General features: G+C 39.1%; 3 protein-coding genes across 5 annotated transcripts; 1 reads left to right on the plus strand and 2 right to left on the minus strand.

Moving 5' to 3' along the window:
• Positions 1 to 170: 170 nt before the first annotated feature.
• On the plus strand, positions 171 to 2383 carry rps15 (ribosomal protein S15). The gene is made up of 4 exons (XM_066648169.1): positions 171 to 242; positions 1183 to 1268; positions 1491 to 1725; positions 2216 to 2383. Exons 1-4 carry the CDS (start codon positions 240 to 242, stop codon positions 2327 to 2329), a joined length of 438 nt encoding a protein of 145 aa, XP_066504266.1. The 5' UTR covers positions 171 to 239; the 3' UTR covers positions 2330 to 2383.
• A 154-nt stretch (positions 2384 to 2537) lies between these two features.
• abhd8b (abhydrolase domain containing 8b) lies at positions 2538 to 7652 on the minus strand. 3 transcript variants are annotated; one of them, XM_066648167.1, is made up of 6 exons: positions 7037 to 7652; positions 6506 to 6737; positions 4725 to 5452; positions 4388 to 4558; positions 3806 to 4022; positions 2538 to 3631 (listed from the first exon to the last, which is right to left on the minus strand). In XM_066648167.1, the coding sequence occupies exons 3-6, from the start codon at positions 5441 to 5443 to the stop codon at positions 3356 to 3358; spliced, it is 1383 nt and encodes a 460-aa protein (XP_066504264.1). In that variant the 5' UTR covers positions 5444 to 5452; positions 6506 to 6737; positions 7037 to 7652; the 3' UTR covers positions 2538 to 3355. The 3 variants fall into 3 exon arrangements, with proteins under 3 accessions (XP_066504264.1, XP_066504265.1, XP_066504263.1); XM_066648168.1 differs by lacking the exons at positions 6506 to 6737; positions 7037 to 7652 and adding an exon at positions 5836 to 6372; XM_066648166.1 differs by lacking the exons at positions 6506 to 6737; positions 7037 to 7652 and having other exon boundaries at positions 4725 to 6372.
• Positions 7653 to 9676: 2024 nt separating this feature from the next.
• On the minus strand, positions 9677 to 15756 carry dda1 (DET1 and DDB1 associated 1). Its single transcript, XM_066648170.1, has 5 exons — positions 15434 to 15756; positions 14067 to 14147; positions 13905 to 13956; positions 13666 to 13727; positions 9677 to 11923 (listed from the first exon to the last, which is right to left on the minus strand). The coding sequence occupies exons 1-5, from the start codon at positions 15440 to 15442 to the stop codon at positions 11819 to 11821; spliced, it is 309 nt and encodes a 102-aa protein (XP_066504267.1). The 5' UTR covers positions 15443 to 15756; the 3' UTR covers positions 9677 to 11818.
• Positions 15757 to 16345: the final 589 nt, after the last annotated feature.

The raw sequence follows: 16345 nt of genomic DNA on the forward strand, positions 1-16345 counted from the left end.
AAGCATAAAAATAATAATATAATATTTAAGTTGTATAAAGTTAAAATAATTAAAAAACACACAAAAAAAATAAAATCATGTAAATGTTTAGCACCCCCTGCTGCTTTTGGTACTCGGTGCACATGCGCTGTATTTTATCCTCCGTCCTGTAGGGGGGACTTTTATTTTTAGTGGAACATTAGCGGATATTTCTCCACGAGCGAGACTGGGGCTCTTCCTTTTCCGGCGAATCTCTCAAGATGGTGGGTGCAGTTTTATTCGCGTTTTACTAAAATCCGAAGTAATCCGCAGCGAAAACGAATAAAATCACCACTGTGTTTGTGTGTTTGATGTTGACGAATGTCTTTGAACTTGTTTGTGGCCGTATTTCTGTACAGAGTGTGGTCGTTGTGTCAGATTGAGGCGCTGTTATTGAGCACCAAATGCTCGGGGTTTCAGTGTTTAATGACGGCTTGAGAGCAGCTGTTAGTGGCGTTAGAGTGAATATATTTCATTTTACAAAGCGTAGACGTTGCCGTTTCAAGGTTGTGTTTATGGGGCCGTTTTATTTGTCGCTACGCTGCTCTTGTTCATAAAGAGTCGGCGCTCCGTGTTTAGGCAAACCGACCCCTGACCGAGTCCAGTTCATCTGCTCTAAATGTAATTTAACCCTTTTAGCAGAACATAGGTGGCGAAATAAAATGTTGCTGCTTGTTAATGTGGCTATGTTTGTCAGATACTTTTGGTCGATAACTTCATTCTTTTCTGTGTTAGACAAGCAGAGAGAACCTGATTTAATTCAAAGACGAACCATTCAAAGAGTCGTAACATGAAAACAATGTAATTCTTTGGATTAATATGTTGTTAATGTGTACTGTTCACTTGCGAGTCCGTATTTGAAAGCTGTGCATCAATATTAAGCCCATTGAGGTTTTGAGAAATCAATACCTCTGCAATGTCCATCTTTTAAGTTGATAATTTAGACGTAAGAATATTCTTGTGTTGCCAGGTGTGTTTTTACCTGTGCAGCTTATTTGGTTGCGCTACAGGGCAATCAGATTTTGAAATGGTTTGCAGTTTGGTTGTGACGATAACACAAGTGGAACACAGTATAATTGGCCATTAGACTGTAGGATATGGAGCTTTTAGGTCTTTTTCCTTTTTATAAATTTTGTCTAAAGTGTGTTTTGTACTGAACTGCAGGCAGACGTTGAGCAGAAGAAGAAACGTACCTTCAGGAAGTTCACCTACAGAGGTGTGGACCTGGACCAGCTCCTGGACATGTCCTAGTGAGTAACTTTGTTATTTCTATTTTCTTCATATTAGTGTGAAATGCGATAGACGTTTCATTGTACGGCACTGTGATTGGATCCCATTTCAATTTTCTGATGTATTTTTGAAACCAATGAATTAGTGTAGTATATCAGTGTGGACAAAAGAGTTATACTTTTATATTAATAGGCTTAAACATATGCTTATACATTGGATCTAAAACTGTCCGTGTTTTTCAGTGAGCAGCTCATGCAGCTGTACTGTGCTCGCCAAAGGAGGAGGTTGAACCGTGGGCTTAGAAGGAAGCAGCAGTCCCTCCTGAAGCGCCTGCGCAAGGCCAAAAAGGAGGCTCCACCTATGGAGAAGCCTGAGGTGGTGAAAACTCATCTGAGAGACATGGTCATCCTTCCGGAGATGGTGGGCTCTATGGTTGGTGTTTACAACGGCAAGACCTTCAACCAGGTTGAAATCAAGGTAAGGAAAAGTTCTAACTTAATTGGGGACAAAAACCACTAGAGAAGTGGAATCATGATGAATTGAACGTAGTCAGGCGATTTAGCGGAGTATCAGGACTGCCCATAGGATTAAGTTATCTACCCTATATCCTGGTGTTGTGTTTTGAGGTATGCAAAGGCAACTGATGGTGTTGGGCATTTAAGCTACTTTAGCATTGAATGCCTGGGTGCAGTTCTGTCAAAGAACATAATTATGGCAGAAACTTGCGGTTCTGAATGTGTTATTGGCTGGTTTTACATTTCAGCTGCATCACATTGTGGGGTTTTTAAGGCAAATTTGTGCCATGTTCAAGCACTAATTAATGTACAAGCTTGATTACATGAGCATAATGTACTGTCAAAGCTAAGTAAATTAAAAGCCCACATTTATATAATGGCAAATAACCGATTTGGCCTCATTATGCGCAAGAGAGGCAATGTAATAAACTTCTGCTCTTGTTTTTCTGCAGCCTGAGATGATTGGTCACTACCTTGGAGAATTCTCCATCACATACAAGCCTGTCAAGCACGGTCGCCCTGGTATTGGAGCCACCCACTCTTCTCGCTTCATTCCTCTGAAGTAAAAAGTGATTGATGTAAATAAAAAAGTGACTTCCAACATTTTAATGATATTTTGTCTTTTTTCCCTCCCACCACCACCTCCTCTACTGGGTTCCACATTTAAAAACAACTGATCTGAACAGGGGAAAATGAGACACTAGTTCATGCTCCCTCTCTGTTGGAACCATGAACATTTTTGAATGTCATTTTAAAAGCAAAATCTGTTACTTTTGATCATTTTATACCACTCAGAATAATTTGACTACATTGTGGGTGCCTTTTTATTGCCAGTGTGTTATTGATATTAAAATGTGCATTGCACAATCTGCTTTCACTTGGGATGTATGATGTTACTTCGATTAGGTTAAACGTTTGTTTCAGGGCTAGAATTAAAATGCAAAGTCGATGTCCAAAAGCAAATAATTTTATAAAGTATAATGTTCACACAAATTAACAGGACCTCTGTTCAGAAGATTTAGTTGCTGTTGGTCTGCAGTGCTGTCCAGTGAAATGAGACAGGATTTCTGAAAGCAGTAATCAAAGTGAGCTGGACTCATTCCTATACCAAATGCATTTATTGTCAAAATATAAAAACGCATAAAAATACATTTTTAAATGAGGTTTTACGGCAAGGTTGTGGAAAAACGTTTCTCCATCTCCACTATTGTCAGACAAATGCAAACGGTTCAATACTTTGCTGTTGTGCATAAGAACACATCCATCTGTTAACTATAATCAGATGTTCCTGAAACTAAAAGCCTGTACATGTGATTTTTTTCAGAGATGCTGATAACAGCATTCATGCTTGATATACCTCCCCCTGTCAAAAAAGCCAAAAATGAATAAATAAACCTTGACCTTGTACTCTTGTGAGATATTAATATCCTTAGGAGGATGTACAAGCATCATTTTACGAGAAATACATTAGCAAGCAAATAAAGCCTCTAAGCTTGGAGCATTGCTCATCCCATGAGTCCTGGCATATTACTTTACAGTGAAGCTTTCTCACTGTAAATATAGCCACCAATTGGTTGCAGGACTGACATTTCTCATTTCTGTCCCTCATGGCTAGATTTTGGTGCAGTTGTTGGCCTGGTCATGTCTTCATTCTTTGAGGTGATAGCTTTGGGTGCAGTTGTTGGTCTAGCTGTGTCTTTAGAGCAGGTTTTGTTTGCAGTCGATGCTGATTCTTGTTTTGGTTTTGAGGTAGTGGCTGGCTGCCAGAGGAAGAATTCATGCAACAGGGTATTGACTGTTTCAGGGCACTCCATCATTACCATGTGGCTTCCTTCATCAATGATCTTAAGGAAGCCCAGAAGTAGAATCTGCGGAGAGTATAATCATTTATTTATTATTTATTATAAGTCATTTATAATCTTTTTTTAACGGATTTCTGAAGCTACAAATAATCACTTTCTCTTTAATACAGCAAACATGCAGTACAGTTCTTACACATAAGTATAATTCTTATATAGTTCTTAACAGGGTTGAATGTTTACCTCTGACATGCGCTGGTCCTCTTGTACTGGCACAAACTTGTCATACATGCCATGCACCAATAACGTGGGCACAGTAATTTCAGCATGATAGACTTCATCACCCTCCGGCCAGTACTGACCACTCATCGTTGACCGCAGCACAAAGGAGGACACATTGAAGGCATTTTTCTCTTTCAGAAGTTTCTTTTCCTTTGTCCCCTGATGGGCAAATCCAGCCCTATAAAGGAAAAGTACAGTTTACATTAGTAATGTCTGTAGGAGTCCTATATATAGTGTGAATCTAAAGGCAACGATAAAATATGGCTGGCAAAATCACTTGGAAATGACAAATTTAATAAATAACATTTTCCTCAATTTGGCCATTTCCAGTTCTGCATGCTAGCTCGGTCTCGTCTAGAGCATCAGATACAGAGCTGGGACATCAAGGATATTGTTCTTGGACAGTGTGATGTGGGCGATCCTACTCCTTTAGAGAGTGAAGGCTAGTTATGCTGTCTTAGACGCTCAACAATGAATGTCTTAAACATCACTGGAGATTGAACCTTTGAATGCTTAGACAAGACAGTTTTAAAATATTCTTACATTAGGAAGCTCCAGGACAGGCACGGAGACAAACAATGCAGCACACACGTTGGCAGGTTGAATATCGAACAGAGACTGGGTTCCAGTGCTGTGGGACCTCCACCATTAATCATCACCACTTTGTGAACTTGCTCAGGATACTCATGAGCCAGGAATGTGCAAAATGACACCCTGAAAAAAAAATGAATGTAATTAATAACACAAAACCAATTTAATTGCAGGTTAAATGTCAGAAATAATGTCAGACTCTGGGCTGAGAATACCAGATGTTATAAGTGTGTAGAGGACATTTCCTTTTGAGCCAGTTCAGAAAAGACAGTGAGAAACAATCCCTCACCCATAGGAATGTCCAATGAGAATGTTTCTTCGTTTCGCGTATCTCTTGAATATGACCCGTACGTCTTCTGACAGAGCATAGAAGGTGTAGGCAGCAGTGATCTGTGGAGAGGAACTTGCACCATGGCCTACGAGGTCTGGGGCAATCACTTCATAGCCTAGCTGGGCAAAGAAGTCCAGCTGGTTGTCCCAGATGTCCAGAGAGCCTCCTACTCCATGAATGAAGAACAAGGCCACATCAGGGTGCGTTTCTTTGCAGCGGGTGATTTTGCGTTCACAGTCAATCATCACCGTTCGCTTGGGTTTGCGGCGCCTGCGCTGGGGTTGTGACTGCTCCTGAGCTGTCACTGCATTTGAGTCTGAGACCTGTCTGGAGGCTGGGTGACTAGTGTCCACTTCCTCCACCTCCACCATGCTGTCTCCATTCTGACAGCGCACCAATTCCGGATGTGTGGCCTCACTCACATTCTCTATCAGTAACTGTCCATTCCTGTACACTGTGATTTTCCTCTTGCAGCTCACGCTGCCGCCCTCCCCACTGCCCGGCTCCTCCACCACTGTCCGGTCAGGGATGATGTGCCGGACCCTCAGGATCCGTCCAGGCTTCACCTCCACAAACTCAAACCCATCGGCAGGCTCAGACGACTCAATTGGGACCACAACGTTGGCAGATTTACCCGTCAAGCAACAGAGAATTCCATCCATAAAGCTGGTCAACATAGCGATTACCTGTGTTTGAGAGAATTGCATCTATTATATTCAATAGGTCAAATGAAAAAAAAAATCAAAAAGAAAAACAAACACTTATTGTGCTCTGTAGAATGGGAGGTAAATCCTTTCAAAATTAAAAGTGAAATGAAAACAATAAAATGAAAATGCAAATGCCATTTTTCCCAATGTAACTATAATGACAAAATTAAAAATGAAATTAAATAACTTCATTTGCAATTTCATTTTTCACTCAAGCATGGGTCAGAACTGACAAATTAAAAATTCATTCATCATTAATCATTGGGCGCAAGGCGGGAATACACCATAGAGGGGGCACCAGTCCTTCACAGGGCAACACAGACACACACACACACACACTTTTGAGTCGCCAATCCACCTACCAACGTGTGTTTTTGGACTGTGGGAGGAAACCGGAGCACCCGGAGGAAACCCACGCAGACACAGGGAGAACACACCACACTCCTCACAGTCACCCGGAGGAAACCCACGCAGACACAGGGAGAACGCACCACACTCCTCACAGACAGTCACCCGGAGGAAACCCACGCAGACACAGGGAGAACACACCACACTCCTCACAGACAAATTAAAATTAAAAAAGCTTTTTGTCATTTCTTTTTCAAAACTATGCTGGTAAGTCATAGTCATATCTAAAATGAAAAAGCCAATGAGGAAAAGACATTACATATTTAATAAAAAAAAAAAAAACACATACACTTGGATCCTCCCACTTCGTAGGGGGACAACACTGGCTGTGCATGGAAACTATATTCATTTAAATTTTTTTGTTATTTTAATTTGTTAGCAGCAGCTGTTTTTGAGCCATTGGCAAAGGAGATAGCCCTTGTCAGGAGGGGCTTTAGATTTATTCATTTTTTGCATGAGGCAGGCCTAAATTTAAAAATATTTTATTAATGTCTATAATAAAAGCATGCATTTAATTTCCTTTAATTATGTATCCTTGGAAGGATTGAATCTGAAGGATTGAAAAAACATATTAAATGAACTTTATATCCATCTTGTATTCATTATGCAATGTAAGTTGCTTACCTAAGAAATAAAAGAAGCGTCGTGTTGCTTTTCACCCAGTTGTTGTTGTGGAAAAGGCGAGCGATAATCTGTTGTAGGCAATCCAATAATCTAATCTAAAAAGATTCTGTTGATCTGCACCAGATTCCACTTTAATTTACAGCTCCATTTAGTCTGTCTCTCTGTCTTTCTTTGGGATACTTTTGAACCCAGTTCCAGCGATATTCCTCTTTATTCCCAAGCCTTCATCTTTCTTTGAGGTGGAGTGACAGCAGAAGTACAGATTAGTAAAGGATTACACCTGCTGGACATCTGCCGCTATAACAGTTACCGGCTCTTCCCTGCTCTTTATCAAGAGAATGGACACCTTTGAACCTGCCTCATGCTCCTTGAGTGACATATTTACGAACCAATAAAAAGACAGAGCTCCCTTCATCCAGCCAATACAGACATTTACAATACAAATACAGATATTTACACGGCGACTACAAACTCAGAACTGTCTTCAGGTTAAATACGTAATTGTATTAAATTAAATTAAATTGTACTTACAGAGTGCTTTTTTACAACTGTTGTCCCTCAGCTCTGTTCTGGTCATTTCTGCCTAAACTGAGGAATGCTGCTTTGTAGTACACCCTTTGGGTCCTTGGGTGTGAGCAGGCTGAGGTGACAGCAGCAAAGAAAAAGCATCCCAGGAGGGTAAGGAATAAACCTGAAAAGGAACCCATCCTCCTCTGGCCAACACAGAACAAAACAGTTAAATAGTAGTGTGTAAACAAATGGTAGTTTATAAACAGGGACCGGTACGAATAAGGAATTTTAGAGTCATATGAGTGTCTACAATACCACAGTTAGTTCTGACCCTGCAATGTGAATGGTTAACAAAGTTCCAGGGGTGTCAATATTGCATGATAATGGCACTCTGACCAAAGCTCTTCTGGTATTACTCTGTGAAATACACGTAACCTAGCAACAATGCTAGCACTTACAAAATCATGTCTGAACTAGAGGGTGAATGTTCAAGATCTTTTGTGAATTTGGCTTTTTATGCATCGTTGTCACATTAGCTTATTAGCTATTGCTTAATAGCTATTTCTTTAAATTGATAGAACAATCTATCCAATATCCACATTAAAAATCCATCTTAAGTGACTTCTTCACTGAAATGGTCACATTAAAAAGAAATACCACCTTTAAAAACCTGCTGCTATATTTTGCAGGCCATCTTAAAAAAAAAAAAAAAATCCACATTAAAAAAATCTGCCATTTTATTTAGGCTTCCACATTAAGTAACTGACTATGCCGAATAAACGGACACCTTAAAAATCACTACCAACTCAAAAAGACTCTCATTACATTTAGACTACTTTGTTCAATAAACTGCTGCTGGAAATTTACATTCCACCTTAAGAATCCAGCCATATATATCCGGGATTTACTTAAGTCAGTGGGATATGCTGTTATTCCTATGTATTAGGCTCTGTGTGTATGCATCTGTGTGACAGTGGCAGTTAAATGTCACTGTTTCGGAATGGCTATGGGAAACTGGTATAATCACAATAATACACTCTTGCTATAACATGAGCTCTTGGCATCGGTGTACTGATCTTCAGCAACACACCAGTGCCAATATCTCACATAATAGTACACTTTCTTGTGTATCCTTACTTAATTATTTCATGTTCTGAGTGTTAATAGCTGTGTGAACAGTTTAAGTTAAGTCCAGTCTCAGCGGATTGGTGAGACCCTCTGGCACATGCAGAAGGTTCCATGAGAGATAAGTGGGAATCCACAGAACTTCCAATATGTTCTGGGGGACATGTTGGTACTGTCTCATGATCAAAGCTGACCAGGCAAGAACACATCAGTGGGACAATCTTTCCCCAGCTATGGTTCATAATAAAAAATCAATTTACTCAACTACAGAGGGTCATGTATGGATGATATCATTGGTTTGACATGGTCATATTTCCTAGTTCGTGTAAGAACTGTAGCTGCCACATTCTGGATCAACTATAGTTTATTCAGGCTTTTATTGGAACACCAAGAAAGGAGGACATTGCAGTACCTAAAACTGCTAAAAGCATGAACTAAATTTTTCAGCATTTTGCACTGAAGGGCATTTCTTAACAAAGCAATATTTCAAAGTTAAAGAGATACTATTCTAGTAGTACTACTTATGACACTTTCCACTGCATGTTATCTACTCTGCTTGGCTCAACACACATTTCCCTGGTTGCTTTTACATTACCAAAACTGTTTGGTAGGCACTGTTTACTCGTGTTGTGTATGTGGGTGTTTTTGTTTTTTTGGACTGAACATAGCTCCATGCCCCAATTCACACAGAATTGCTCCCCCTGGAGTTTTTTATGAGCCACCATTCCAAGGAGTGTTAGAACCTTTTCAAAAGAACGAGCTGCCGTTGAGAGTTGGATTAAACAAATGCGATTGCTGCTGCAAATTAGAGACTTCACAAATTACTAGTTTGTGATGAATATCTGCATTTCATGGTGATTGACAAATTTCTCTGGCCAATCAATGCTCTGCAAGGTTTACACGTCACGTTTGGTCACTACTCAGCTCGCTTGGAACCAGGTACCCAATTCCACATGCCAGATTTGACTAATGGAAAATCACCATTATATGATTATCATAGCAGGCTAATTGTTAGTTTTCTCATTGATGTGCCTGATGAAACTGCAGTTATTCTAATTTAAAATGACCTCTGTTGTGTCCGAGTTAAAGGAAACTACTCAATATCCAGTACTGTCTATGATGAAGGGTGAACAACAGGGACATAAAGTCATTAACCAACTCCACTCAAAACCATTCTCAGCATTTACAAATCAATGCCTCTGTTGGTACATAAACAATTGTACAGTCGTGACCAAAGGGAAAAAAAAAAAAAAGAAAGAAAATTCTATTAAAGGTTTTCTCCATTTTCAAAACTTGGATTATGGATAAAAGTCTTCAATTCGACGTGCTGTGCACTTACAGGAGGGTCATTAAGTGCTCATATAGAAAGAGGACATCCTAAAAATTGAGACACTGACGCATGGGAGAAATTTTTTTTTACAAATCTTTAAGTCTTTACACTTTACCTTTGTACAGGCTCAGTGATTTCCCTTCAGAAACACCCCAAGTTCAACCCCAAGTGGCTTATTAATTAGCTGTGTTGGAAGAAGGAAAATTCCAAAATGTGTAGGAATATTGTGGGTTAATCTACACACCTCCATTCTTGTTCTGACAAGGAAGAAAACATCAGCAATTAGAAGCATTGACACTTTCCTAAGGGTTATCATTCTTTAATTCCTCGAAGAACAATGTTGACCTATTGTATAAAGAAACTGGGAAGGCTTCCAGGAGAAAATACAAATCGAGGGAGGTTCACTCGTACACAATTATGAAAGAGACAAGGGACAGTTTGCTGCAACTGCTCTGTGATTTGTTTTTCTGAATGCACTCCATTTTAGTAAGGCAGGATTATAGCTATATACTCGAGCACGTTGGTCTAAGCAATCAGAGGCAGGCAATATGAGACTAGAATCAAGGAAATGTAGCATCTGAATGGTTACAGGATGAGCTCTTTTTTAAAAGGAAAGGGGGACACTTTATAATCATTATTATTTATCCATATGTTCAAGCAAAAAAACCTAAACCTTCTGTGGTGTTTGCAATGTAAATCAGTCAGGTGAAGAACCTGAAACGAACAAGGTGCAAAAGCATGATGTGAACCACACTGACTGTGCATGGTCTGACACAGTGTTCAAGGATTGGTTGATATATTTAGTGATATGTGTATGGATATGGATAAGTCATGTGAGCAATGAGCTTAACGGTAGATTTGTTTATTGTAGTGAGTGTAAGCTAGATGCCCCTTTACTCACAGACTATCCTTTAATCAAGTGTCTGTTTAGATGCCTTCTATTGCCAAAACCCACAGCAGACCTGCAGCATACATGCTTAGGCCAACAGTAATTGCTTTCTCTGCACTGCAATATATTTAATAATAGAACAAACACTTAACAAAAACAGTGAAGGGGTAACAGCAGTTGAAGAGATACGAATGACACACCTTAGCAATTCCTCAAATAATGTTTCCAAGCACATTTTCCTGCACCTAGTTTAAGGAACAGAGTTCAGGTAGACTGTGCCCACATCATGAGACACAAAGGGTAAGCTACATGCATAAAGCTTTTTCAACTGACTTCATTCTTCTGGCCTGACCATTCATCCATATTGCGGATCAATGAGGGAACAAGACCCTGCACAGCTCAAAATGCCTCAAGGACCTGGAGCTGGACACTGAACTTGCAGGTGTATAAAACTATCATTATCATTTTCTAACTACCAAAAGGCAAAAAAAAAAAAAATGAATCCAGACGGGTCCATTTGTTTGTCTTCCAAACAAATCTGAACTAGGTAAAAGAAATGCTGGAGGGGAAGTCTATCTGCCTCCGAATCTAACGAGTAAACTGAGTTGGCATTTTCTACTTGGCCATTTTGCATCACTTCTAAATACATCTTAATAAATGAACAAAGAAATCCTGTCGGGTGGTAAAAAGTTTCACACGTCCTAAACAGCACCACCGTGACATCTCCAAGACATGATCATAGCAAGAGATCAAAATCTTAACAGTGCATCCATGCACGAGTAGGCACACGCTAGGAAGATACCACATGACTTACATCAGTACTCCTACATCTTTGTTTCTTCAAAATGAACAAAGTTGATTTACATGTATGAACTTAAGTGCCTGTTAGGCACTATTTGTAAAGGAAAAAACCCTAAAAAAAACTCCACAGCTGAGCTAGTGGGAATGGTTGTTAAACTAGAATATCAGTGATCAGAGAACAACGCATTCTTCTGATCACTGTGAGATGACCATAAATTACACACAACTCAGTGTGATGCAGTCTAATCTTTCCACACACTGCCAAATACCTCAATCTCTAAGATCAATACATATTTAAGCTCATCCTCAAGTCTCTCTGTCCTACCTGAGCAATTTACAGTGCACCAGGTCCAAAGAATCTGGCAGTGGAAGCTAACAGCGCCCCCAAGTGTTTAACACTAGGCTGTAAGGATGCACAAAGGGGGACAGTTTGACAGGAAGCGCTTAATAAAAATAAGAGAGAGGAGGAAAAAAAAATAAAATAAAACAAAAACAAAAAAGCACACCATATAAAAGGTCTCGTTCTCTCAAGTTTTTTTTTAAGTAAATCCCAGTCTCATGTGCAAGTGTCTACATGAAATGTAGACCAGGTATTACAAACTTCTGAAAGGGCTGTCATTTTTGTGCATGTCCTTGTGCTGTTAGGTAATGATCCCATTTATGAGTCTTCATTCATTTCTTGACTATCGGTCCGGGCAATTTTACGTGGAGGCGCAGGGCTTCCTCCTTCACCTTGCTCCTGCTCCCGCTTCTTGGCTGCATTCTGCACAAAAATACAATGCATGGAAACATTATTATGTATAATGAAAAACATACAATTACTTGTATCATGGGCCTAAACATAACCTCGAAATGAAAATACATTTCTGGGGACAACTTGCTAAATTCAGCAGCAATGTGCATGACAAACAAAGGATAAACACCTCTAAATTTGCCCTCCAAAGTTTCTTACTCAACCCCTGATTCCTCTATTAATTCCATCAGCAATGTGTGCTACAGTAGCTCTTCTGTAGGATCAGAGCAAAAAGACTAGAACTAATTTCCCACATGCATCAATAAAGATTGGGTAGCCACATCCCTGTTGCCAGTCCACCGACTGTCTTTCCTTGGACCACTTTTGGTAAGTACTAACCACGAAATACTGGCAACAACCCACAAGACCTGATAATTTGGAGGTGCTCTGATATAGTCTTCTATCAATCGCAGTTTAGCCTCTGTGAAGCCAGGCATACACTGTGATTTTGAAAGTCGTGTGCTTTGATGACAGCTCACACTGCACATTTGAATTGTTTGTCGTGTACAGAGAACGCCTGTGATTTACGTGCTCAAACTGTAAGAATGGACTAATCTGATGTGACGTGGCTGTTTACACTGCACGTTGCAGCTTGGGAACAGTTCTGTCTGCATACACTCTTTTCAGCACAGTGCGCTGTGTATCAAACTCAATCACACACAGCGAGAAAGAGAGTGGGAGATGCTTAAGAAACTGAGCGTGGTGTTGATAGCATTAGCAAAGCACAACTTAAAAACAGCGAAACTTAAAACACCAGCTATTTCCTGCCATATTTTTTCACGTGTATGCCCATCATGGAGGAGGTTGATGACAGATCATATAAGGAAGAATGCTGCTGCCAAAGCTCCACTAGACTAACCTACTCAGTCCACACAACGCGCTGCCTTTGCGCCAGTTTGTTGGCACCTGCTGACATATGGAGTAGATTTGCAAAGACTTTTGGGAAAACAGGTCATGACGTTGAGAAATCAGTACGCAAGACTGCTCACACCGTGGGAAAAGTGACCAAAATCTCTGACAAGTCAGAAACCCATCTGATCACTCAACTGGACAATCGGAGCTCGTTTGGGCAGTTAATCGGAGGTCTCTACCCTTCTCACACTGCACGTCAAAAACGTATGCCGATCGAGCCAAAATTTGGGGCGATCCTGAAATCCAGTCGGCTGCGACCATATCAGGCTTAAAATCGGGCTAAAATTGCAGTGTACATCTGGCTCGAAAATCACTCAGCTCTTGCACATATGTCCTGCTTGAAATACTTTACTTTCAAGAACTAATTGTTTACTTGCTGCAATCTCACTCCTTGTCAGCTGCCAATGTAACTAGATAATTACATTCACTACATGTGTCGGTTTTATTAATTTTACAGTTAATGTATGTTTATGTGAATATAACGGAAACTAAAACATGCAGTGCAATAAATCTAAATAATATTTAAGTAATAAGTGCTCATATCTAATTAAAAATAAGTAGACACACACCATATGGTCAAAAGTGCATGGACAGACTTTCTAATTGTTATGTTCAGGCATTTCAGCCTCAATCAATCAACAGACGAATAAAATAAATCAACGATATATTCATACATTCGTCACAGACAAAATATTTGTAGTAGAATTGGCAACAAGGCACAGTCGCCCCCTTCACCACAATCAGTTTATACATTTTTCACTTTGCTAGATCAGAACTTCAGAATATTCAGAAGCACATACCTTTTTGTCCCATTGTTGATGAAGGTAGCGCAAAAGAATATTTGTTTTCTCTGTAACAATAACTGTAATGAAAAACATCAAATAAGAGATATATATCTACAGCCTATAACTCACAATTGATTAAATGTAAAAAAAAAAGAATTCCAGAAATAATGTTGCTTTGCCATATTAGTCCCAAATAGATAATGAAGCATGATGTTTGACTTAAAATCCTCTTGACAGTTAGCAAAAACACTTACTCTGCTCTGAGGGGTATTCTCTTGTAGGCAGATATACTGATGGCCTTCTATTCTGTAATTGATGACAAGCATGTTAAAACAACACATGCCACATTTTAAAATACCTCTATATAATTCAGCAAACGAACAAACAATTTGAAACTATGAGAGAAAAAAAATTACCGATGCTTTGCACACAGAGTCTGCATGGAATCTACTGAAATTGGTCTTGTTGTACACAGGGAGACCTTTGAGGAAATCTGCCTACAAAACATTATTATGAAAATGGTTACATAAACGCAAATATAACTGAGTACACAAAAAAAATCTTTACAAACATTACCATAAGACTTATAAATAATATTTTATTATCAAGGAAATAAAATGTATAGTAAAATACCTCAAAAGGGACTTTTTTCAATTAGAAATACATGATGGTAGGTAATAATCTCATGCCATACATGTTAGAGACAATATATGATATTACGTTTTATTATTTTATATATTTTTCTAAATATATTTTGTGAAGGGTCTATATCTAAGGAATATAGATTAGTTGCAGGTTTCATTCAAGAGAGCCAAATCAGTCCTGGTAAACTGGATTTTGGTCAGAAAATTTGCTTTTAAAAAGAGTGTAGATTAGTGTTTGAGTACTGTTCATTTAGTTAAGTATAAATATATGACATTTCTGCCATATCATCCACTCCTAACATATATCATCTGGTAAAAATGACGCATTCTTTACTTGTCAGAGCTATGCAGTGAAAGGTATTAAGATACGGGCATAAAATATAAGATTTTGTCCTTTTTTACAATCAGGCTGAGAGGTTAAAAAGGTGTAAGACTGATTACAAATTAAACATATTAATACATTATGTCACTGACTGTGTTGGGCGTTCCCTGTATCTGTATCTGAGCAGCTGAATAAGTGAGGGTGTTAGTGATAACGTTACACTAGTGCATTTCAACCAGAGTAATGGGTGATAATAGAAGCTATCTTATGAATAACATCGCTTCATGTTTCGTTCAAAACCTATAACCTGCTCCACGGCTAGAGCTCGTTGGTTTAATTTTCAATTTAATATCGGAGCTAGCAGAAACCTGGGTGGGTGAGTTTGACAGAAAGCTAACAGCTAACGTTAATGAACTTAAATACAATTTCCAACCATAACAACAAATTATTTTTTTTATTTTACACAAGCATGACATTTATTAATGTAAATATTAAAACATATAAGCATCCAACACAGCCAATTCACAGTAGAAAGTTGACAACTGAGACCAAGCTAAAGGTAGCTTCTTTCTCCAATTTTCCGTTCGTCCTTAAAAGGTCCCGCGGTAGAATATGGGTGCCGCAAAAAAAAAACAGACCACAAGCTCTGCGCCACTTAAGGTGGAACGGAGAATTAGGACGAGAATAAGGAGCCTCATGTTACCTAAGTCGGCTAACAGGCTAACGCCACAACCCAGCAAGCTAAATTAACGTTGAAAGGTTTTGTAGCATTGCCCCGATGATGAAAGTCAAGAGAACAAGCATGTCATGAACTTACTTTATCCATTTTGTTGTTGTTTTCGATGTGAATCCGGTAATATTGTTGTAGAGACGATGGTGTGGTCGCTACGCTAGAACAGGGCCCTGAGCGCCCCTCAAACTGAACTTACTTACAGAGCTCACTTCAGTAGAGCAACGCAACGTAGAAAAACATTAGAAACATTACATATAACCGATGAAGAAACTGCAGTGACTATTCTATTGTCTATATGTGCACTCCGGGTGAGAGGCCGACTCTTTTGTGAAAGGAAAATGCAGAATAACGGCGGTTCTGTGGAAAACCAGACGCACTGCGCTCTCAGTACGCAACCATCTAAGTCAAAGCGGCAAGCGCGGGTTGCCAGATGTTCACATTCCACTCTCTAAGTACAATAATACATTACACTAATTCCACAAAAAACTGTTCTAAAAATAGCCACAATAAAAATACAAAATATAATAACTTATTCACCCTTTCAAAAACACCATAGAGTGGTTTCCCAGACAGGGATTAAGCCTAGTGCAGGACTACACAGAATTTTGAATGATCATTTCCCATTGAAAGAATATACAGTCCAGGACTAAGCTTAATCCCTGTCTGAGAAACCAACCCTTGTGAAGTATGTTGTTAAAGACCCCAGAATATAAAAAAATCATTTTATCTTTTCTGTGTTTTAAATGCTTGAAGTCATAATAAGCTTTAAGCAGTCAGTGCCATGGATGAGCTTATATAGTCTAAAACTGCAGTGTTCCAAATACCCCTGAAAAAGGTTTTTTTTTTTTTTTTTTTTTTTTTTACATCATTAACCTAAGAAACCAACCCTGTCAACTTTCAAGCTTCAGTTTAGTGGAGATAGAGGCAGGGACTAATTGGATATTCATAGATCAGCATATACTGAATGAAGGTTCAGGACAAACTATGACCCTAATC

Source organism: Hoplias malabaricus, chromosome 16 (genome assembly GCF_029633855.1).
Source record: "Hoplias malabaricus isolate fHopMal1 chromosome 16, fHopMal1.hap1, whole genome shotgun sequence".
In the NCBI taxonomy this organism is placed as follows: domain Eukaryota; kingdom Metazoa; phylum Chordata; class Actinopteri; order Characiformes; family Erythrinidae; genus Hoplias; species Hoplias malabaricus.